This window comes from Cydia pomonella, chromosome 20, assembly GCF_033807575.1.
Source record: "Cydia pomonella isolate Wapato2018A chromosome 20, ilCydPomo1, whole genome shotgun sequence".
In the NCBI taxonomy this organism is placed as follows: Eukaryota; Metazoa; Arthropoda; class Insecta; order Lepidoptera; family Tortricidae; genus Cydia; species Cydia pomonella.
Genome location: NC_084722.1, coordinates 5651390 through 5674435, shown reverse-complemented (window position 1 = coordinate 5674435; position 23046 = coordinate 5651390). Strand labels below are relative to the sequence as shown.

The 23046-nt window shown below is 38.1% G+C and overlaps 2 protein-coding genes across 5 annotated transcripts; both read right to left on the bottom strand.

Moving 5' to 3' along the window:
• Positions 1-6765: 6765 nt before the first annotated feature.
• Positions 6766-8280, bottom strand: LOC133529254 (3-oxoacyl-[acyl-carrier-protein] reductase FabG-like). Of its 4 annotated transcripts, none has more exons than XM_061866940.1 (2): positions 8133-8280; positions 6766-7702 (listed from the first exon to the last, which is right to left on the bottom strand). In XM_061866940.1, the coding sequence occupies exon 2, from the start codon at positions 7561-7563 to the stop codon at positions 6802-6804; it is 762 nt and encodes a 253-aa protein (XP_061722924.1). In that variant the 5' UTR covers positions 7564-7702; positions 8133-8280; the 3' UTR covers positions 6766-6801. The 4 variants fall into 4 exon arrangements, with proteins under 4 accessions (XP_061722924.1, XP_061722927.1, XP_061722926.1 ...); XM_061866943.1 differs by having other exon boundaries at positions 6766-7612; positions 8144-8271; XM_061866942.1 differs by having other exon boundaries at positions 6766-7612; positions 8133-8270.
• Positions 8281-10331: 2051 nt separating this feature from the next.
• Positions 10332-11510, bottom strand: LOC133529218 (3-oxoacyl-[acyl-carrier-protein] reductase FabG-like). The gene has a single exon (XM_061866897.1). The coding sequence runs from the start codon at positions 11445-11447 to the stop codon at positions 10683-10685; it is 765 nt and encodes a 254-aa protein (XP_061722881.1). The 5' UTR covers positions 11448-11510; the 3' UTR covers positions 10332-10682.
• Positions 11511-23046: the final 11536 nt, after the last annotated feature.

Sequence of the window (23046 nt, the reverse complement as noted above, 5' to 3'; positions counted from 1 at the left end):
TTACAATCCGTGGAACATACACCCCAACACCTTACACCTGCGCTGCCCCAGACTTACCCTTATTCACGAAATATTAGTTGAAATTGCTAATAAGCAACTAGGGTGTAAATGAAATATATATATCTATATGAGATTCTGATAAAGTCTGACGGTAGTCTATGGAAAATCAACTCCTTACAAACTAAAATAACATCAAGATCACATCTAATCTGGGCTATTTTGAATTTTCTTGATAAAACATAGATGTAAAAAAGTAAAGATAAGGCCATGCAGACAATTCCGACCGTAAAGTCTCGTTAAGCAAAACACAGCGCCATCTGTTGTATACAGCGTAAACTACGTGGCCGATGGTCAGAGCAAAGATACAATCAAGTCTCTTTGGCCAGAGACATACGCGAAAATAGACTGCACTCTCGCCTCCAAAAAACGTGTCTAGAAAAATTGCTCGAGGGAGACCTTAAGTGCCACTGATACCAGACCCAATTTCGGGGCCGAGAAAGAATATTTTTCCGTTTCACAAAATATCAGCGCATCGTTTTCAATATTTGAAATGTAAAAATAAAAAAAATGTTCATATGCAAAAATATCAAACATTGAAAATTTCTGGTATATACAAAGTATTGTTTACATTTCAAATATTGTTAACGATGTGTTGATATTCCGTGAAACAGAAAACGATTATCAGTCCAGATTTCGGGCCCGTTATCGGGAAGTGTGGATGTAATTGGTGCTTTAGTCCCTTTTTCTTTAGGGCGACGATGAAGTGACAATTGAATAAATGTTATAATTGTTGCCACAGCTAAATAAACCTTGCTACTATTTTTACTAATATAAATGACATTATTATAAATTTTGCCGTGCTAGTTTATTACTACCTTCTGAGGGCGTTGGCGGAGCGCCTCGACTCTCACTCGCTACTGGGTTGAAGTGGTGATTGGCAGGGCCAAGTAGAGCAGATTGTTTGTCTTGCTTACCCTGTCAATTGATATCATATTATTATATCGTGTAATATATTTAGTTTTTTTTTTCTATTTTTTTTTATATTGTTCAACTAACATAGGTAGTTATACTCTGTAACTCCTCCTCCGCCGCCTCGCTTACTTTACGCTTTACGCGTGTTAAAGTAGTATCACACATGCACCTAGAAAAAGGTTAAACTACAACTAGGTAGGGAAGGATGGTAATAATCATAAATAAAACAAGCGCTTATTTACTAATTATAAGTAAGTAAATATTCTTTTTGTGCACCATACAGTTAAAAAAAGACAGGAAATGAAAAAACACGTAAAAGTTAGGTAACAACAGGCGGTCTTATCGCTAAGAAGCAATCTCTTCCAGACAACCTTTGGGTAGCAGGAAACTATGAACTAATATAATTATAATTCAATTCAATTCAATTCAATTCAATTCAAATATACTTTATTCATGTAGGCCTAGCAACAAGCACTTATGAATAGTAAGACAGTATTACATATAATTATCTTAATCTAATTATCAGAGCAATTTATTGATGTTGTAAATATTATTCCATATATAATACTAATGAATATAATTCATAGATCAAATTTAATACTAAAACTTTCACAAAATACAGTCATACAAAAAAAAAATGTATAAAAAATACTTGTCTAGATTGTTTCTAGAATAAATTCTAAATGTCAAACAAATATAATAAAAACAACAAAGGAAATACATGCATTGGAATATCCATTTCATCATCATTATTCAAATATAATAAATAATTAATCATTTCGAATCACAATTAATCCCACGTTGTTTTATCATTCATGTAGTCTTGTGTGGTATAATAAGCTTCAGAAATAAGTTTACGCTTTACATGATTCTTAAATTTATTAATTGGTAACTCAGTAATATGGTTTGGAAGTTTATTATAAAATCTCACACAATTACCCATGAATGATTTTTTAATTTTATGGAGCCGAGTGAAGGGCACGGCGAGCTTATGTTTATTTCTAGTATTAATATTATGAATGTCACAATTTTTCTTAAAATCGGCAATATTTTTATGCACATACAGAATATTCTCATAAATGTATTGACAGTGCACTGTCATGATGTCAATTTCCTTAAATTTATCTCTCAGTGAGTCTCTATGGTTCATTTTATATATTGCTCGAATAGCCCTCTTCTGCAGAACAAAAATGGTATTTATCTCTGAAGCACCACCCCACAGTAAAATACCATATGACATAATGCTATGGAAGTAACTAAAATATACTAATCGAGCTGTTTTGACATCAGTTAACTGACGGATTTTGCTTACTGCAAAAGCTGCAGAACTCAGTCTATTCGAAAGAGTAGCAATATGGGGACCCCACTGGAGTTTAGAATCTAAAGTTATACCAAGAAAAACTGTACTATCAACTAGTTCCAATTCCTCATCCTTCACAATGACACTTGTTTGTACATGCCTTACATTACTAGTGACAAACTTAATACATTTAGTCTTATTCTCATTTAACAATAAATTATTAACATTGAACCAATTTACTACTTTAGAAATAGCATCGTTTACATCATTGTAAGCTTGTTGCTGTCGTTTGACTTTGAAAATAAGTGAAGTGTCGTCTGCAAACAATACTATATCATGGTGGGTCTTTACAAGGAATGGCAAGTCATTTATGTAGATAAGGAACAGGAAAGGTCCCAATATTGACCCCTGTGGTACACCCATAGAGACCAATGACCCCGGTGATCGCTGTCCATTCACATCGACCCTTTGTATTCTACCATTTAAGTAGGACTTAAGTAAATCCAGTGCCGCTCCTCTAACTCCATAATAGTGTAGTTTCCTGATTAATGTTTCATGACAAACGCAGTCGAAGGCCTTAGACAAATCACAGAAGATACCTATAGCATCTCGTGACTCCTCCCAGGCATCGAAGATATGCTTAATTAGCTCAACACCAGCATCGGTTGTCGAGCGACCCCGTGTAAAACCAAACTGCTTATTATGCATTAAATTATTGACGTTAAAATGTCGTACTAATTGAGAAAGAATTAATTTTTCAAAAATCTTACTGAACGTTGGTAGCACAGATATCGGTCTAAAGTTAGTGGGGTCAGAGTTGCTACCCGATTTAAATAAAGGAGTTATTTTACTATGTTTCATTAAATCAGGAAACTCGCCGCAATCAACACTGTTGTTAAATATAATTACTAAGTCAGGCGCTATAATTTCTACTAAGGATTTGACAGCATGGACAGAGACTCCCCAGAGGTCATTCGTTTTTTTGACATTAACCGAATTAAACGCCTTTACTACATCGGAGGTACAAACACGTTCAAAATGAAAATCTCCACAACACTCTGGAGCGTTATCTTTTAATAGAGTAACAGCAGATGAGGGTGATGAATTTAAATCCTTAGTTGTGAAAACTGGTACGTCAGTGAAAAAAATTTCAAATTCTGTAGCTACTTCTAAATTGGAATCTATAATTTTGTTATCAATATTTAGTTTAAAATCATTCACTCTGTGTTTCGAGCGACCAGTCTCCACATTGATTACTTTCCAGGTTGCTTTAATAATGTTGGTACTATTTTTTATTCTTTGACTTAGATAATTTCGCTTAGCTATATGACAATCTATTTTAAACTTTTTCGAATATTGCTTGACACGTTCTTTAAATTCATCACTCGTGTTAAACCGCCGTTCCTCATACAAGGCATACAGTGCACGTCTTCGTTGATGTAAGTCCGCAGTAGCCCACTCACTAAAAACTGATGCACCACTAACTACGACCGATTTTGAAGTAAATATCGCATTATAATGATCCATAAAAGTGTGAAAGAATGAATTATACATACTATTTGGACCCATATCGGAAGACAAAAAGGGTAGCGCCTGAACTAAACTTTGCTTCATTCTTTCTACGCGGTCCGAGGTTACTGGTACAAGAGTTATTTGTTTTCTCACAGTATTTTTCCTTAATGTCTCAAATACCATTAATTGACCTAAGTGGTCTGATTCTAAATTACTGATAACTTTTTTAGTAATAGGAACAATATCAGTGAAAATATTATCTATACAGGTTGCACTAGTAGCAGTCACTCTAGTAGGCTCCATAAACATGTGGTTGAGATTACCAGATTTGAATAGATTCAACAATCTACAAGACATTGTTGAATTTTCTAAAATATTTACATTAAAGTCGCCGCATATAAATAATTTCTTACTAGAAGATGATATTTTAAGTAGCACAGAATCCATTACACTTTCAAATATTTCAAAATTACTTAATGGCGGCCTATACACACAGACAACAATAAATTGCTCCAATTCTACTGCACTTAGTTCTATAGTCCGTTCAACAGACATGGATACAATATCCTTACGTTCCTTAAATTTTAACTGACTATTTAATATAATTAACGACCCACCATGTATGGAACTAATTCTGGTGAACGAACTTCCCACCTGATGATTATTAAATTGAGGCATTAATTCATTATTTGTTAACCAATGTTCAGTAATACATAAAATATCAACATAAAAATCGTTCATAAAAAGTTCAATCTGTAAATCTTTTCCTCTAATACATTGAATGTTTTGATGCACCAGGTGGATATACTTTCCATTTTTACAGTATTTTTCATTATATTTATTTAAAACTAAATTGCCAGAGACAGAATCTTTTGTCTTAACAGCTAGTTTAAATCATTGGTTATGACTGGAACCAATTCCAAGCTCACACTGGGCTGCTCAATAGGAGCAGAGTTGTCTGCCAAATTCTTGGCAGAAATGTCAAGTAAATAGGATAGCGATAAAGCTATTTGTCTCTTGTAATAATTTGAAAGGTAACACTTACCTTTAGTCAAAAACACCATAGGCATATGGTATTTACTAACAAATTTGTTAGTGTCAATTATGATAAACTTACTACTATATGTACAAAGATTATATAGAGATATATTCAACTTATGTCTAATGTTATTTTCTGCCTCTGACATTTGCTCACAATAGGGGAATGTGAAAATAATAATTTGATGCACTGCAAGTGAATTTAACTGTTCAAAGTATTTAAGTAAATTATTTTTGTTCACATTTCCCCTATTACCCATAAGAATTAGCAGTGTTGTCTTAGAATTAATATTACTGTCATTTAAAATTTGTTTTAAGATATTTTCAAAGCTACTGTGAGGCAGACAATTGCTGATTGTACTAAGTCCCTTTAGGTGATAGTTTAAAAATGAGCTCATATTGCTCCCAATTTCATCACAATACATAATAATATTAGGTTTAGGTGTGCTTTGTTGTGGAGTGTGGAAGGAGCTATTATCATTTATTTGCTGTTGTGGTAAACTGTCACACAGGCTTGGATCGAGTACACTGGTCAACAAATGTCCAGTCGCTTGCTTACATGCACATGACTGGGCATTGGTCAGCGACTCAAACCGCTCTGAATTGTGCTTAATCTGGGATATTAAATCATCCATGGCTAAAGAATATTCATTAATCACCTTTTTCGAACTCTCATTTATTGTTTCTAGGGATTGTATAGAATCCTCCAAACTCTGAACTTTTGATTTTAAAATCTGTGTGTCAGTTTCATACTGTAGTTTACTATGTTCTAATTGAACAGAATACAAGTCTAACTTATCCACTAAATTAACATTAATTTTACAAAATCTCAATTTCTTAAAAAACAATTTATTCATTTTTGATAATCTCTGGTTTTTTTTAATCATTCTATTTAATTTAATATATTTTTTGAGTTTGTTTCCGCTGCAATTTACTAGTCTTGTGGTGGATTCATTGATTAAATCTATACTAACAACAGGGTTTTCAATTGGAGCGGCAACCAACTGTGAGTCGGGCCGTACCAGTTCCTCGAATAAGTTTTGAGTTTTGAGTGTGTGCCGCTGCAGCAATATTTTGGGCCTCCTGTAGCTCGTAGATTTGCTCGTGGGCGTCGTGCAGTGCTCTCTCTAATGAGTTGATGTCTGTCAAGGCCTGTTCATATGCTGCACTACACTCAGTAAACTTGTCAACCGTCTCCTGGAGCCGGGCCCGCTCTGAATTTACATCATTGTAAACATTTTCTAAAGAACATAGTTCCTTCTTTAACTTCTCTATACTATTAAGTGATAATAATAGTTCCTTTTCACTATCCTCTCTTTCACTAAGCAATTGAGCACACAATTCCTTGGATTTTTTTAATTCCAGCAAGGTAATTTGGAGTTTGTCAGCCTCCTGCTGGCGAACCGCTGCAGCTGCTCTGCGAGTTAGCATTATAAATGTATTTTATAGTAGGATAGACCCAAAACAAACCAGGGAATTGCTTACTCAAGCTAAGCGATATTACGAGCGTACTTACATGAAATAGTGACGTTTCACTATGCCTACACTGTGTTCTGACTCTGCACAATGATTTACTACGCTGTAATACAAACAAAATTGGTAATAAATAGCGATAAAAACATAGAAAATACACCGAGACGAACACAAATTTAAATTTATAACCTACAACGGCTACAAATTTAAGATATTACAAGACACTTGTAAACGTCACTAAAGCACTTCACTTATTATGTATACATTAAAATTAACACTAAAACTATTTAATTCACACCAAAATGGCTTAATATTACATGAAATATAATTAAATATAGAATAATTAAAAGGGACCTAGCAAAATCAGCTGCTGATTCTTTGACAGCCAGGGTTGCCCTCCTATACTGTTCCAATTAATAAAAAAATTGCTAATTTTGACTTTGAGTAGGTATAAATATTAAAAATAAAGATTTTTAAAAGAAAATGTTTGTATAGGCATAAAACATTCATTTTAAAAGGCATCCATTATCAATCACATAGGTTGAGCCAGTAATGCTCCTCGCCTTATCACTCGCCAAGAACAAAATCACGCGTCCAATTTCATCGTCTTTAGCTATGTATCCTAATGCAGTATAGCTTGCCAGCCTTTCCTTTAAGTCATCGGCGTTGCCGAGCTTGTTGTTGGTTATAAATTCATTCTCCACCGGCCCGGGGTTCACAGAATTTACCCTGACGCCTGAAGGTGCTAGTTCTAAGGCAGCGCAACGCGTGAAGTGCCCTAATGCCGCCTTTGACACGGCATAGAACATAAGCGTAGTCACCTTGCTGGGTCTCATTTCTGCTACACTGGATATATTAACCACATTACCCTTAGTCTGGATCAGATAAGGCGCTGCGAGGCTGGTCAGTTGGATCACAGCTCTTACGTTGGTCTTCATCACATCGTCGTATGCTTGTAACGCCTTGCCATCCAGTAAGCATCCCTGTGAAGCCATTCCGGCGCTGTTGACGAGCACATCCAGTTTTCCGAAATATTTTATCGTTTTAGGGATGACGATGGCGGTGTCAGCCTCCTTGGAGAGGTCGGCTTGTATGATGAGTGGTTTCCTGCCGAGCGCCTCGATGCTTTTGGCAACGGCGGCGAGCTTAGCCTGCGTGCGCGCCACGAGCGCCACGTCGGCGCCCTCCTTAGCGAACATCAACGCCGTCACCGCGCCGATGCCCGAGCTTGCTCCCGTCACTATCACCACTTTCTCAGTAAAGCTCATGTTTAATAATACAGCTTTTGCTTTCAAATATTCCGCCGCAATAGATATGCTGCAGCAGATGTGTTGCAGTTATGATGAGGAAATTGTTTTACAAGAGCTTTTATATTATATCTTATCGACGTTATAACAACGTTAACAACTTGAGATAAGGTAAAGAGACATATAATAAATTGATTAAATGGAAATATAAAGGCAACGTTCTGATTCCGACCGCAGCTGCCCTACTGCGGCAGTATTGCAGCGCGACATTACTGGCGACTGCATTACTGCTGCAAAGGTTCCAAAAATCGGGCAGCAAAATCGTTTTTGCAATATTGTAGCGCGACACTACTGCAGAAAGCCTCAATTTCGTATAAATTACTCGATAAATTCACATTTTGTCATTTCCAGCAGTAATGCAGTCGACTGCAGCAGTATTGCAGTGCGACAGTACTGTTGCTACAAATCGAAAAAACGATGTTGCTGCCCGGATTTTTGACATTTGCGACAGTAATACAGTCGGCAGTAATATCGCGGTGCAATGCAATGCTGCCGCAGTACTGCAATTGCGGTCGGAATCCGAACGTCACCTGTAGCTTACTCCGGTCACTATCACCACTTTTTAAACGAAACTCATGACATAATTCCTTATGCGCGACTGTATCTCAGTAAAATACTGTTAAGACTGTGGCATCGCTACTACTCGTAACGTACTGCCCGGCGAATCATTGTACAAATATACTTCATGATTGCGCTCAATTACTTTAACTATCACATAAGTAGCCTCATTATTAGCACGTAGGCGATCAGACGGAAATAGACACACTATAATCAAAATAAACTAGCTATATATTTTAATGTCTAAAATGTGGTGGTATTTGCCATGCAAATTAGAAACCTATCCAAAATGACAATCGTTCATAGAAAACGGCAATACAAATCCATCCACGGTGGATGACGCGTAGATTTGTCAAATCTAACTCTTAATAACAAACATTTAAAATAAACTAAGCAATAATCTATTAAATAAAATAAAAGGTAAATTACAACCTCTATAAACTGTACACATGCATTGCATTTATATACTGTAGGTATGATCAGATTGTAGCGTTAACCCCTTACTTCATTTCGTAAATAAAAGTATATCTAGCCATTTAAAATAAACTTTAATAGCTATCAATAGAATTGAAAATTATAACTGCCATATAGACCTGCGCATGCGTTCCAGAGATTTCGAGGTTGGTTCTAATCCGATTATGCTATTGCCCAACTCTGCTCTCCAACTCTTACTCGTAGGAGCAATAAGTAACAAGTTTAATTTATTGCATAGGCGACGAATATATATAGGCAAAGTGAATAAGTTAGACGCTAATCTACCATGCCACCGTCGTTTTTAAAAATTTCATAAATATAACCAAAAAAAAAATGTATTTAATCATATAACCTGGTTACCAATCAGTTAAGAATTGCATCCTCCATCCATCAAGAACATCCGGATAAACGAAATATTTTTTGCCCGAACTGAAACAGGGCAAACCTAAATACAAAGTGCAGCCACCGCTTGCGCTGGCCAGTAAAAAAACTATGGCTTTCCCGCTCGTCTTTTATTTTTTTCTCATGAATTTTCTCTCGGAATTTGGAAATTAATAAAATTTTCTTGTTCTATAAATTGCTCGATGTTCATGGTATATGATTGTCAAGAGGGACTTCATATGTGAGCTGTCTAAAACGCAGCCCTTCTTTTTATTTTTAAACCCAACAAACAAGGCTGCCGCTGTTTATTTTACCAATTATTGCTGCTGAAGTTTTCACTGCCTGGGCTTTGGTGCGCCTGCGTCACTGGACACGTAGTGGCACACGTGACTGTAAGGGTCTCCCCAAACTAGTCGACGCCGTTTCGGCAAATCGCGTACGGAAAAAGCTTTATGTCAACGCAATAAGAGCGAATAAGTCGTAAATCGGCTCGGCCCACGCGAAACGACGTCTTTCGACGGGAAAACGGCGTTTTGCCGTAAAGCTGTTCGCATTCGTACGACGCTGTTTGCAGCCTACCGCACACGTTCGCATTCATAAATCTCCTTATACCGCCGTACGGTGCCGGAAAGACTTGAACGGCTCCGAACACGGCCGAGTACCTACGACAAGGACCGGTCAGAGCTGGCGGAAGCCGTTCAGCGTCTTCGACAGCCGAACATAGCTGACGACGGCCGAACAGAGCCAATGACGGTAAAAATGCTGGTAAGCCTTTTTTTCGTGCCCGTCTACGTAAAATATCCATCATCACAGGTTATTATATAACATGTAACAATTACCAAGGAAAATAATCTTACAGGTCTGTTCAATTTCAAACTCAGGTTGTTACTAACAACCAGTCTCCAAAAATGAGATTTACGATTGCCGATCACCCGCTGTCCTACATCTGTTCGTCGGACTCAACGGCTGTACGTGTGCTCTCTGACGTCTCGACGGCAGGACGGAGCACGGGAGAGCCGACCGTCGCTTTACAACTGTTGCGATAGCAAATCGCAGGCGATCGGGCGTCTCTACGGCCGCAAGGAGGATGAGACTGCTAAACGCAGGTGTCCAACCGCGGAGACGGTCGATCGGCTAAATGCGAATAGTGTGGTGTAAAACACTCGGCGAAAGCCGACTCCGCGTCGACTGGTTTGGGGAGACCCTTATTCATCATTCGGTTCCTCGGACGAAGATCGGGATTCATTAACATTAAGGCTAGTGACAATGACGATCTCTTTTTGTTTATGGCTCACGTACGTTATTAGTTAAATGAATTATGTATATAATTTTATTAAGAATAAAAGTTTTTCTTTAACGTTGGTTAGCCCGCTACAAAGCCTACAAAGTACAAAGCTGAAATGGAGACCATGCTGGTTAACGCTCAGTAACTTAAGTCCGGCCAAAAAAAAACTTGAAAGAACTGCTATAAGTACAATCATTTGACGCGAAAAGTATAGTTAGGAAAGAAAGGTAATAATCAAAAATAAAACAAGTAGTTAGTTTTATAATTGTACTGTACCAATTATTTCAAATACTGCTGATTTTGATTTTAAATAGGTATGTTAAGAATATAGTTGAACATAAATAAAATATTCTTGCCCTATGTACAGGTACCTATAAAACATTCATTTCAAAAGGCATCCGTTATCAATTATGTATGTAGAACCAGTAATGCTCCTCGCCTCATCACTCGCCAAGAATAAAATCACGCGTCCAATCTCATCGTTTTTAGCTATGTACCCTACCGCAGTAAAGCCTACTAGTTTTCCAAGTAAGTCATCGGCGTTGCCGAGCTTGTTGTTGGTTATAAATTCGTTCTCCACCGGCCCGGGGCTCACAGAATTTACCCTGACGCCTGAAAGCGCTAGTTCTAGGGCAGCGCAACGCGTGAAGTGTCCCAATGCCGCCTTTGACACGGCATAAAGCATAAACGTCGTGGGTATCTTGCAGGTTATCATTTCTGCTACACTGGATACGTTAACCACATTTCCCTTAGTCTGGATCAGATAAGGCGCTGCAAGACTGGTCAGTTGGATCACAGCTCTTACGTTAGTCTTCATCACATCGTCGTATGCCTGCAACGCCTTGCCATCTAGTAAGCATCCCTCTGAAGCCATTCCGGCGTTGTTGACAAGTACATCTAGTTTACCGTAATATTTTATCGTTTTAGAGATGACGGTGGCAGTGTCAGCTTCCTTGGAAAGGTCGGCTTGTATAACGAGAGCTTTCCTGCCGAGCGCCTCGACGTGTTTGGCGACGGCGGCGAGCTTGGCCTGCGTGCGCGCCACGAGCGCCACGTTGGCACCCTCCTTGGCGAACATCAGCGCCGTCGCCGCGCCGATGCCCGAGCTTGCTCCCGTCACTATCACCACTTTATTCGCAAAACTCATGATTCCTTATGCGCTACAGTATCTCAGTAAAGCACTACTAATACTGGGACATCGCTACCACCGTTCTGCCCTTTAAATCATTGTAAAAAAATGTCAAAAATGCACTTAATTGCTTTAAGAATCAAATAGACAGCTTCATTATTAGCACGTAGGTGAATAAATAAATAAATGCCTTCTATATGCCAATAAATAAAGTCCGCCATTTATATTATCATAATATGCAATAAATATTAAATAATTAATAATTATGGGACAACCTCACATAAATCGATCTAGTCCAACAGTAAGATAGGAAGTAAACGCGGGTAATAAACGACATTATAATATATACTTTACTATATATTATTCTATATATATTTATACTTTAGTATATATTATAATGTCGTTTATAATAGTATATATTACATGTTTTCTATGTATATACATATATACATAGAAAACATCACAAGCTAGGAGGGCGAAAAGACCCAAATAGACACACACTGTTACAAGAAATAGTCAATAAAACAAAAAATATACCTACTAAATATTTATGTATTTTTTCTTTATTGACAAAAATGTATTGGCCATGGTGTTATGCATCGTTGTCATGTGTTTATCTTATTGTCTTAATTGGTCGGTGACATTCGCCAGCCACAGCCAAATCAGATTTATCTGACATTCTTTGTCATTCCTTATTATACTATAACAACTCCTACACCCCCATTTTCAAAGCTATTCTGTCTTCCGTCTGGCCTATCTGGCCACATATCTCGGAAATAGTGCAGGATGCGCTGGAGGCAAATTGTTGGTAGAGTCAGAACAAGCTAGCTCTGCATGCTGTTTGGGATGACAAATTGAAACAATGTCATCCTTAATGGCACCTGCTCACTTTGTTATATTACTGCTACTACTACATAATAGAGTAAAAATTGACAAAGGTATATACTCGTATGTTGAGATGGTTTGGACACGTGGAAAGAATGAGTGAAAGAAGGCTAACAAAGAGAGTGTATAACAGGGAACTGGAAGGGATAGATCTCGGCGGACTGTCTCTGATCAAATCGGGGAAATCGTGAAGAAAGGCCAGGTCAAGAGCACCCTAAAAGATGACTCACGCTGGACCGGCCCGAGCCCGGGCCGAGGAGTCCGACACGTCATTTTCTATGACGGCTGATCGGTGACCACGTGGTGCTTTCCATAGAAAACGAAGCGCCGGAAGCTCCGTCCCGGCCCCGGCCCGGTCTAGCATGAGTCATCCTTAAACCGGCGAGCGTGTATGAGAAATGTTATGAAAGTGAAGGAAAGCGAAAGAGATCAAAACACGTGATTTTTAATAGTCGCTGTGTTGGTCAGTTTGAGGATCAGCCAACAGTTTTTAGTTTAATTGCTCCTTTTACAAGCCCTACCCGCTTTATAATGAATTTTAGTCGGATCTGTTAGGTGATGGTGATGCCATGCCAAAATGGTGACGCCATGCCACTAGTTTATATTCATTATATCGATGACACGGTAGATGATGTGTCAACAGTATGCGTTTGAGCATGACAATTGCGACAACCATTGATTCGCACTTCTCACATGTTTTTACCGCGTGATACCGCATTCTAGAAGCAATGGAGTTGTTATTAGTAGTAATTGATATAGATATATATATTTTTAATGCATAATAAATAATACAACGAAAATACCATACTCAGGCGTGAATATGAATTATATCATACTGAGGAACTTTTACTATGAAGCCAACCCTGAAACCTGCTGTTACATAAAAAACACTGACATATGATTCACCGAAATGTATGAGACGGCAGATTTTTTTTGCTTTTCGGGGTTGTCCACTAAAAGTTGTTCAGTATAACACCTCATTCACACCTCAGAGTATGGTCCGACACAAAACAAAACACTTTATAACAGCGATGTTTGCCTAAAACAAATGGGAACACCGTGCGATTGTTTGGCACTTTTGTAAGAGGTTAGACGGATAACATCCCTGTGACAAAGTATCAAGAAAAAAAAACCAGATTTGATTTTTTTCTTTATGAATAACGAAAACAACTGACTTCATAAAAATCATTTTCAGATGCTTCCACCGCCTAACCTTCAAACGTTCGTTTATTGAATATTTCCCGTTACAAGCCAAATCCAGATGAAAACTTCTTTTATATTTATTTTTTTCGTAAAAGATCTAATGGACAATAGACATTCGCATGTCCGTTACTCGAATCGAAACGGATAAACGGTTTTTTCTACAAACTGAAATGTTGTCATATAATAGTTATGACATGGACACTCTTTGTCATTGCTAGCGGCGTTAGCTTGTTCCGAGTGTACAAGTTGGAATAATGTCGACCGTCTCCACACCTGCCCTGTGCTGCTTCACAGCAATAAATACAGTACAATTAGAGGTTATAAAACGTTCTCTGTCGGTTAGCGTTAAATGGGGATCAACAAGAACCTGCAGCGTTACTAGTAGCTACTCGAAACTTACTCGAAACTCGTTGTTCGACCCTTATTTTTTTCTACTTAGTATTAAGAATGGCATAAGCTAGGAGTAGGAAACAAAAGATATGACACGCCGCTCGAAACTTGCTCGAAATAGGTATATGGCCACCGCGAGGGTTTTTTTACTTTTATCAAAATCATCTACTCTGAAAATATACTGCTGTTTTAAATTTCGCTAATCAGGTCCCTCCGCTATATCAATAGCTATATTTATACTGAAATTCTACTGCTATGGTATGCAGGGTACAGAAGCGATTTGTCAGTGAGTCGAGAAATAGAGTGAAAGAGCAAGATGCCCGCAATTTGCGAACAGATTATTCTACTCCTGAGTTAGAATAATCTGTGTTGTGAATGTAAGTAAGTTGAGGTCAACAGTAACGCTTCTAACCCTTCCTCCGCGTTCACATATAACTGTTATTACTGTTCAATACTGCCGTCACTTTACTGTTGGTTTTCAAAGGTATAGTGAGTTTTCAGTAGTTTGAGGTCAATAGTAGCGTTTTTAACCCTTCCCCCGTGTTCGCATAGCACGGGATCCCGCATTATGCTAATTCACTGCTATTACTGCCCACTGCTGCCTCTTCACATCGTGTCACAGACGCGGTACAAATCTAAACCACTACTGTTCGTTTTAAAGGTATAGTGGTCAGTAAGTTGATCTCAATAGTAACGCTTGTAACCCTCCTCCTGCGTTTGCATAACACATATGCTAATTCACTGTTATTACTGCTCACTGCCGCCGTCACTTCACATAGTGTCACAGACCTGGCACAAATCTAAACTAGTGTATACTTTACTTTAAAAGGAAAACAGACAAACTTGGCAGTAAGGTGTAATATCACTATGGTCCATACTTGGCGTAACACTTAACATGAAAACCTAGCTTAGTTCGACTCTACTTATATACATAATTCAAGAGCATAAAAAAAACATGTGAGTATATGCCTAACTAGTGGTTCTATGAGTTGTAGACCTGGCGATAAGCTTCATAAGCTTAAAAATGTAAAAATGTACAATTCTGCGTTGAGTCATTTTCACAGGGAACTCACAATGGTCAGTTTCTACCATTTTGAACATTTTCCAAAAAACGAAACAACAAATAAATCTAACTACTGAACTTGCTCATAAAATTGCGAGAATCGGTTGAGAAGGCGACCTGCAGAGGAGAACATCCGGACATACGAAAATATCTTTGCCCAAGCTAAAACGGAGACCTTCGCTGACGCTCGGTCAAAAATGGTTAAAATGTCTAGAATTTACGAATAGGTACTTGAATACGTAAGTTTGTTCCCTTGATGCCTGTCAATATTAAGTTTACTGAAGTTTTACACATAATACACTATTAATATTATTCTAAGGTCCTGTTTAACAATGTCCAAGTAAAGTTCTGAATAAGCTATGTTAACGGCACCAATCATGGGACGTTTAAGAGAAAATTGGGAGTATTTTTTATATTTTACTTTTACCGACACCTGTAAAATTTCTACGGCTTTATGCGTTAAAACTTTTTGAGACCTCAATTATTCTGGGCGCTAATGAACTAAGTGTTTCCGAAACTAGGGTATATTTTAATGGCTTCTATGTATTTTCATTTTCAATTGTGCATGTGTGTGTGCGTCAGTGTTAGCATTATTATTTTTTTATATACTTTGTAATTACTTGTGAGTTCCTGTAATTGGCTCTCTGCATTAATCTTGTTGTCCTATTGTAAGTTTAAAGCTGTTGGTTCTCCTGAACATAAATAAATAAAAGTCGAATTTCCTATTCGTCCTTTATGTTTTCTATGTATTTAATGAAAGCTACTGCAATTGGTGTCAATATTATTAACCAATTAAAACTGTGTTTTTTGCTCCAGCCATGTGATGTATGGCCTCATTCATTTTCAAACTAACAAATATCAATGAAAAATTAAACTTAAGCAGCTCTTTGGCTCTTGTTTATGGTAAATTGTTGCCAGCGATTATAAACTGATGGTATATACTTGTTTTACAGGATTTGTCTATACCATCCCTATGGTGCCTGTTCCATTATAGGGGTGTTTACTATACTTGCCACTTAAAACAAATAATACCTATTGGAATCATATCAGTTCGCTATCATTCGAGCGTTCATCTCGCTCCATAGACGTACAATAAGTATAGAAACGAAATGGTCGAGCCGGCAGATGACCGAACGAGATGCTCATTTGGAACTTTCAGTAGGAGTAGCAGAGAAAGCCCTATGACTGTTTGTCCTCGTCACAATCTGATTTTTTTTATTCCTTCCGTAAATTTTAGTATGGCTTACGGTCGGCAACAAATATCCCGACCAAATTACGTAGGTTGTTTTTGTATGGTGTCAGAAATGTTATAACGTGTTTTTAATTTGGCGCATTGCTAATGTTCTGGCCTCGCGGGGGCACGCGTATAGCGCATCTAGTTGATCCTACGCGCACGCGTACGTAACGAGACGCCCGCGCGAATGCCAGTTTTGATATGATTCTAATATGATTGATATTATATCGGTTCGATGTTTGAGTGCTTAGCCAGCGTGCCAATCGTTAACGCTCCGTAGCGTATCGTATCATCTCTCTCTGTCACTCTTCCATATTAGTGTGACAGTGACAGTTGCGTTTCATTCGCTACAGACATCGATTTAATATAATATGGTATACTAAATCGATGGCTACAGAGCGTTAACGATAGGCACGTTGGTTATGCGCCCTTCGAATTGGCCTGCCGGGCGCTGTCACTGTTTCTTTCATAAAATGAGTAACAAATTGAGCGTTCTAATCGTAGCAGCAACGCTGCAATAGTAATACAACTGTAGTCATCATCCGAACGGCACCTTTACACTAGCCACAAGATAGTGTGACAAGCCAAGTTTAATTTATGTGTTACGGGAATCATCAATTAATTTATTTCACATGAATAAGTCCAATAACACCACGTATCGGACAAAAATGCCATGATAGGGAAATGAGGGTTTAAGTTTGTACAATAAATAAATAAATATTATTGGACAATCTTACGCAAATCGAACTAGTCCCACAGAACGTTGATTAAGATTTGCGTTGCGGGTAGATATAGATAAATACTTCAATACATGTACTTAGATGTAGTGCAGGGACGCCAGACCAGAAACAGACGGGCTTTCGATTAGTTATTGTATTTATTCAACCCGAATCCCTGGAGTTGGAGCTGCAGGTTACTTTTCCGGTGATATTCCCACGCTATTCTCTTCAAATCTTCTTATTTTCTCGCAAAACAGCAGGATATGCTTGAGTTAAACATCTGATGATGAGAGCGAGCTAGAGCTCTCTACTAATTATATATTAACAGCACTATGCTAGCTGCTGTTAATATACAAACGATCTTGTTAAAAAATAAGGATATTTTACACAAAAAGGTGACTACGTGACGTGTCCACAATTCCGGATTTAAAAATAAATTACAGTTCGCGTCCAGTCGGGGCGGCGACAGATCGCGCCAATTTGAATATTAATAGTTGCAGCGGCGCGTGAAAACTGACACACGGACATATACTGCTGGAAATGGCCATTTATTTTTTAGTTTACTAGTTGCTCTGTGAGCTTTGAATCCGGGAAACGTCATGGCTCAGCCAATATCCAAAAACTAAAATTATTAACATTTTCATAATTATATCGAACCTGTTCAACTTCAATTAAGAAATATGATGTCTAGAGTAGAACAGCCGAAATAGCCGATTTATACCAAACTGATATTTTTTACCTAAATTTAAAATAAACTGAATAAAATGGGTCACGTAGTGTGGGTATATTCCCTGGCCGCGTAGCCAACGTTACAATCGTTAACGCTCCGTAGCGTAGCGTAGTCATCTCTCTCTATCACTCTTCTATATTAGTGCGACTGTGACAGTTGCGTTTCGTTCGCCATGGAGCGCGAACGATATGCACGTTGGCTACGCGGGCTTATGTCGAATGCACACTGCACTGGGGCGTTTGCCGAATTAAAATCATAGTGGTATCGTGGCAACATTAATACTTTGCATTCGGAATATTCGGATAGACCGGCTCAGGTTCACTTGCCCAGTAAAATTGCACCATTTACTTCTCTGTGCTACTAGGTTGAAATTGACAGACGATTATTATAGACAAAGGATGGATGGTCTCAACGGAAGATCAGCGCTGGAACTCGGCCAGTACCGTGCTGAGATGAGACCAGTTCGTGGCAATTTCTCTTCCCTATGTTTTTCTGCTGTGTATGATTTTCTCTTCTATACTCATGATTAAAAAAATGTCCTTAAATAATTGAGATTGTAATAGCGATGCCATATCCAGTGTCCATATAATGTGATCGGCCGCCGAGCGCGACGCGCCGCGCCTTCAGCCATTGATGGCATAAATCAAACTCTAATAAATAAATAACCCGTATTCGCTTCCTGTGGCTTTGTCCGTTTTTAAAAACGTTTTGGAACATTTGTCGGCTATTTGTCGCTTACGATACGGTCGGGAAAACATCAATTTGAAAGTGATCCTTTAACTTATAATTAAAAGAATATCGTAGCCGACTTTGTTTATTTCAGTAAGTAATGTAAACGGGCAATTTATTTATTTATACACGGAATTCCAACAGCTACAAACGATACATTTAAATTTTTAAATAGCAATAATAAGAACTAAAAAATTATAAACCATAGGTTATTTTTTCTCGGTGTCGACAAGAATGCCTCCTTGAAGGCGTGAAGGAAACATACGATTAAAATTTGCTTTAGAATTTTCATTATGAGTTAGAAATTATAGTTCATTTATTAATTATGAAAAGCAAAATATAAATAGACAATATGACGGTTTTAAATGGGTACAATATTTCAAATAATATTTGTATGTAAACATATTATGTATATATGTAAGAAACACAATTAATCAATAATGTTTCTTTAAGCTGTATCTTTGGTGTATCAATAAAGAGTATGCTATCTAGGGTGACCAGATGTCCCGTATTTTTAGGGCTGTCCCGTATTTCAGATAAGAATTTTTCATTGTCCCGTAATTTGGCGAAACCAATACGGGACAGTACATTTTCATTGTCATTGTCAGGTATTGGAACAAAAATACCTGTAATAATATTTATTTTCTTGCACACAACGATGAACACCACGCGATCCAATTAAATACTTTTTTTAAATTATTTAATTAAGAAATTTAGCAATTTAAGTGATTATATCAAAGTTTAGTAATAAAAATGTTGATTTTTAATAAATAAACGGCCTATCCCGTGTTTTAGCCTCGAATCCCGTATTTTTAATGCAGTTTTCCCGTAAAACCGGAAATTATATCTGGTCCCCCTAATTCTATCTATCAATCTATAAAAAAATATAAAGGGCTTAAGCTAGGCAATGAAATAACGCTATCAGTCGCTAAATAAAATCATTAGAAATACATGGTATAATCCTTTGGACTCCTCTTAAAGACCTAAGCAGAAGCACCCTGTGTAGGTACTACTTATCCATACTCCGTTTGTCATCGAATTACATACTACAAGAATACACACAAACGCACAATCATTCCCATATTACATGAATTGTCCGCGTTAATTTCATCATTAATTCGTATGCTAGCAACCCGCACACCATGACTGAAATGACAGGTTCCACAAATGACAAGTGTACCATTCACGCCGCAAACTTACAATTGTTGAACCTTATTTCAAAGACATAGAGTCTATTTTTGGTCATATAAGAGTGTCGCTGTTAGTACAGCCACGGAGTGTGACCAAGGTGTTGTCGTGCGTTATTTAACTAGTGCATAATAGCCAATTATGTTATTCAGGCAGTTATCGGCGGAAACGTTTAGATTTAGGTCGTCGATCCGTGGGACTTGGCTGTCCTCTGCCGTGCACCCTGTCATTAGGTGTTAGCGGGGGTCGCGGCTTGGTTCAATGTAGTGGTTTGCTGTGAAAATTTACATGTATTATTCAAGATACTAACCTTCGCAATACATTTTTTATTTATTTATAATTCTTCTATTTAAATTCCATATTTTCGAAAACTAAATAAAATTACCCATAAAAAATCCAGTGGTCACAAACAGTTCATACAGCCGCCGCGTGACGCGAGCACCCCTGACAGTTAAGAAATAGTTGACAGCCCGTCAGTTGCAGCCACCACAAGACCGCGGTTGACGACCACGTCTATGAACTGTCAACGGTGGAGTTCGAATTTTAAAACCATTTGTTTTCCTTTACTTTCTTATCGTGATGTAGAGAATCTGGCAAACCAGTTTGTTAGTAGGAAAAGGCGGCAGATTTGAAAAATGTATTGTACTACGATGACGATAGAGAACTCCCATAGAACATTCGAAATTTGAGCCTTGCCAGACAATATTTTTAGATAGGTACTGTACATTCTAGTTACTCATATTTTGTGAAATAAGAATTGAGACGCCATTTACAACACACTTTTATATTATAACATTTTAACGCGTATACATGTTCATTCGATAAAGAATATTGCAAAAATAAAAAGCTTGACAATCCGCCGCCGCTTATATAGGTTGCTGGGAACTCGTAACGCGCGATGTATGCAGCGCAGCGCCATCTACCATGAAATTGAGTAAACTTTCTTGCTTGCCGCAACATACTCCCGCCTAAAGGATAACAGAATCTTTTCTTCTCACATCTGGTAGTGGACAGAGCTTCGGAATCGAACGTGTCAGCACTCCAGTTGCTGTGCGGATGTCGTAGACTCTTGTCACGTTATCTTGTCCAGGATGTTTCTGTAAAACTCTACCTAGTAGCCATTTACTAGGAGGTAATCTATGATCCTTAATTAGTACTAGATCTCCGACGTTAAACTCTTGTTTTCTGATTTTCCACTTCGGTCTCTCTTGTAATCTTGTTAGGAATTCCGTTTGCCATTTTCTCCAAAATATTTGTAGCATTTTTTGAATATTTTGCCATCTCGATAGTGAATTTGTCTTATGTTGTGTCAAATCTCTCTCTGGAATGGTGACTAATGGTTCTCCAACAAGAAAATGTGCTGGTGTCAGCGGCTCTAGGTCATCAGGATGATCGCTCAATGGTGATAAAGGTCTTGAGTTCAGACAAGCTTCGACCTGGTTCAAGAGAGTTGTAAATTCTTCGAAGGTAGGTGTAGCATCTCCGAGAGTTCTCTTAAGATGAAACTTTATACTCTTGACTCCGGCCTCCCACAATCCGCCATGGTTTGGTGATCCTGGAGGGATGAACTTCCACTTGGTGCCTTCTGTATCTAATAGGGCTGCTAATTCAACAGGGATTGTTGACTTGCCAAGTCGCCACATCTCAAGTATCTCTTTGCTCGAGGAAATGAAGTTAGTTCCATGGTCACTCCACATCTCCTTGACGAATCCTCTTCGTGATGTAAATCTTCTAAATGCTGCCATGAATGCTTCCATAGTCATGTTGCTCACACATTCAATATGTATAGCTTTAGTTACCATGCAGATGAAAATACTTATATAAGCTTTGAATGTCTTTGATCCTCGTCCAGGGCTCATGCGCACATTTACTGGACCTGCGAAATCTACACCAGTTGTAAGGAATGCTCTTGACGGCTTCACTCGTATTTCAGGTAAATCGCCCATCAGTTGAGTTACTGTCTTCGCTTTTTGTTTAGCGCAAGGAAAGCAATTTCTCACATATGTCTTTATAGTGTTTCCTGCGTCAATCAGCCAGTATCTTCCTCTAAGATATGTTGTCATCAGTTGAGGGCCTCCATGCAACGTCTTCTTGTGTGCGTCGTTAAGTAAAAGTGGTACTAGTACGTTGTTTTTGGACAGGATAATTGGATGTTTGCTCAAGAACTCTAAATCTGCATGTTTCAATCTTCCTCCAACTCTCAGTACTTCTTTGTCATCTAGAAAGGGCGTAAGTGACAGTAAACGACTTCTGTTCTTCAAAGTTGTGTGATTTCTCAGAGCTTCGATTTCTTCTGGAAATTCTAGTTGTTGTGACAGCTTAATACATATTGTAAGTGCTTCTTCTCGCTCATCATGAGTTACATATTGACATAAGTTATATTTTACATCTTTGTTTTTTAAGATGAGCCATCTTCGACAGTAGGCTATGACTGAGATGAGTTTTCTCAATGATGAATATCTCTTTGAAATAGTAAGAATGAAATCTTCTTTCTTCTCTGACACTGTAGTAGTTGCGCATTTGATAGATTTTCTGGTTTCTAGATCTGTATCTTCTATTTCACAGGGTTCTCTTCTCCATTCTCTTTGATTTAAAAATGTTGGGCCTTTAAACCATAGTGTATGTTCTTTTAATTTCTCAGGTGTGACTCCTCTTGATGCTGGATCTGCGGGGTTTTCTTTAGTGTTCACGTAAGACCATGTAGTATCTATATTGTTGTTGATTGCAATGACTCGGTTCTTCACAAATGTTGTCCACTTCAGCGGGTCTCCGAGAATCCAGGCTAAAGTTACCTTTGAATCTGAATATGCATATGTGTTTTTGTGCTCGATTCTCATAGCTGTAGCGACGTGTTTCAGTAGTTGACTCAGTAGCAGTGCTGCACTCAGCTCAAGACGGGGCAAAGTGAGTTGTTTTTTCATTGAAGAGATTTTTGTTTTTGCCATGATGAGTGATACTTTGACTTCTCCATTTGATTGGATTACTCTGCTGTAGACTACTGCTGCGTAGGCTGACATTGATGCATCAGCAAAGCCATGCAGTTCCACTAACTCGCTCTTGTTGCTCGTTCCAATCCATCTCTCAAGTTTCACGTCTGACAAGTGCTCTAGACCTCTGCAGAAAGTCTTCCACTCTGTCTTCAAGTCTTCAGGTAACTCTGTGTCCCATGCTAATCCTCTTGACCATGTTTTCTGTAGAAATATCTTCGCCATGACTACAGATGGTGCTAGCCAACCCATTGGATCAAACAGGGAAGCGATGACAGTTAAGACGTTTCTCTTAGTTACTCGTTGCTCAGATAAAGTGTTGATTTTGTTTGTGACTAAGAGGGTATCTTCGTTTGAGTTCCAAATGATTCCTAATGTTTTGATTGTCTCTTTTTTGTTGATATCTATCTCAGAATTTTTCGCTCTCTTCTCTGGTTCTACTGTGTTCATAAATTCTTTGTTGTTTGAAGACCATTTTTGTAACTCGAA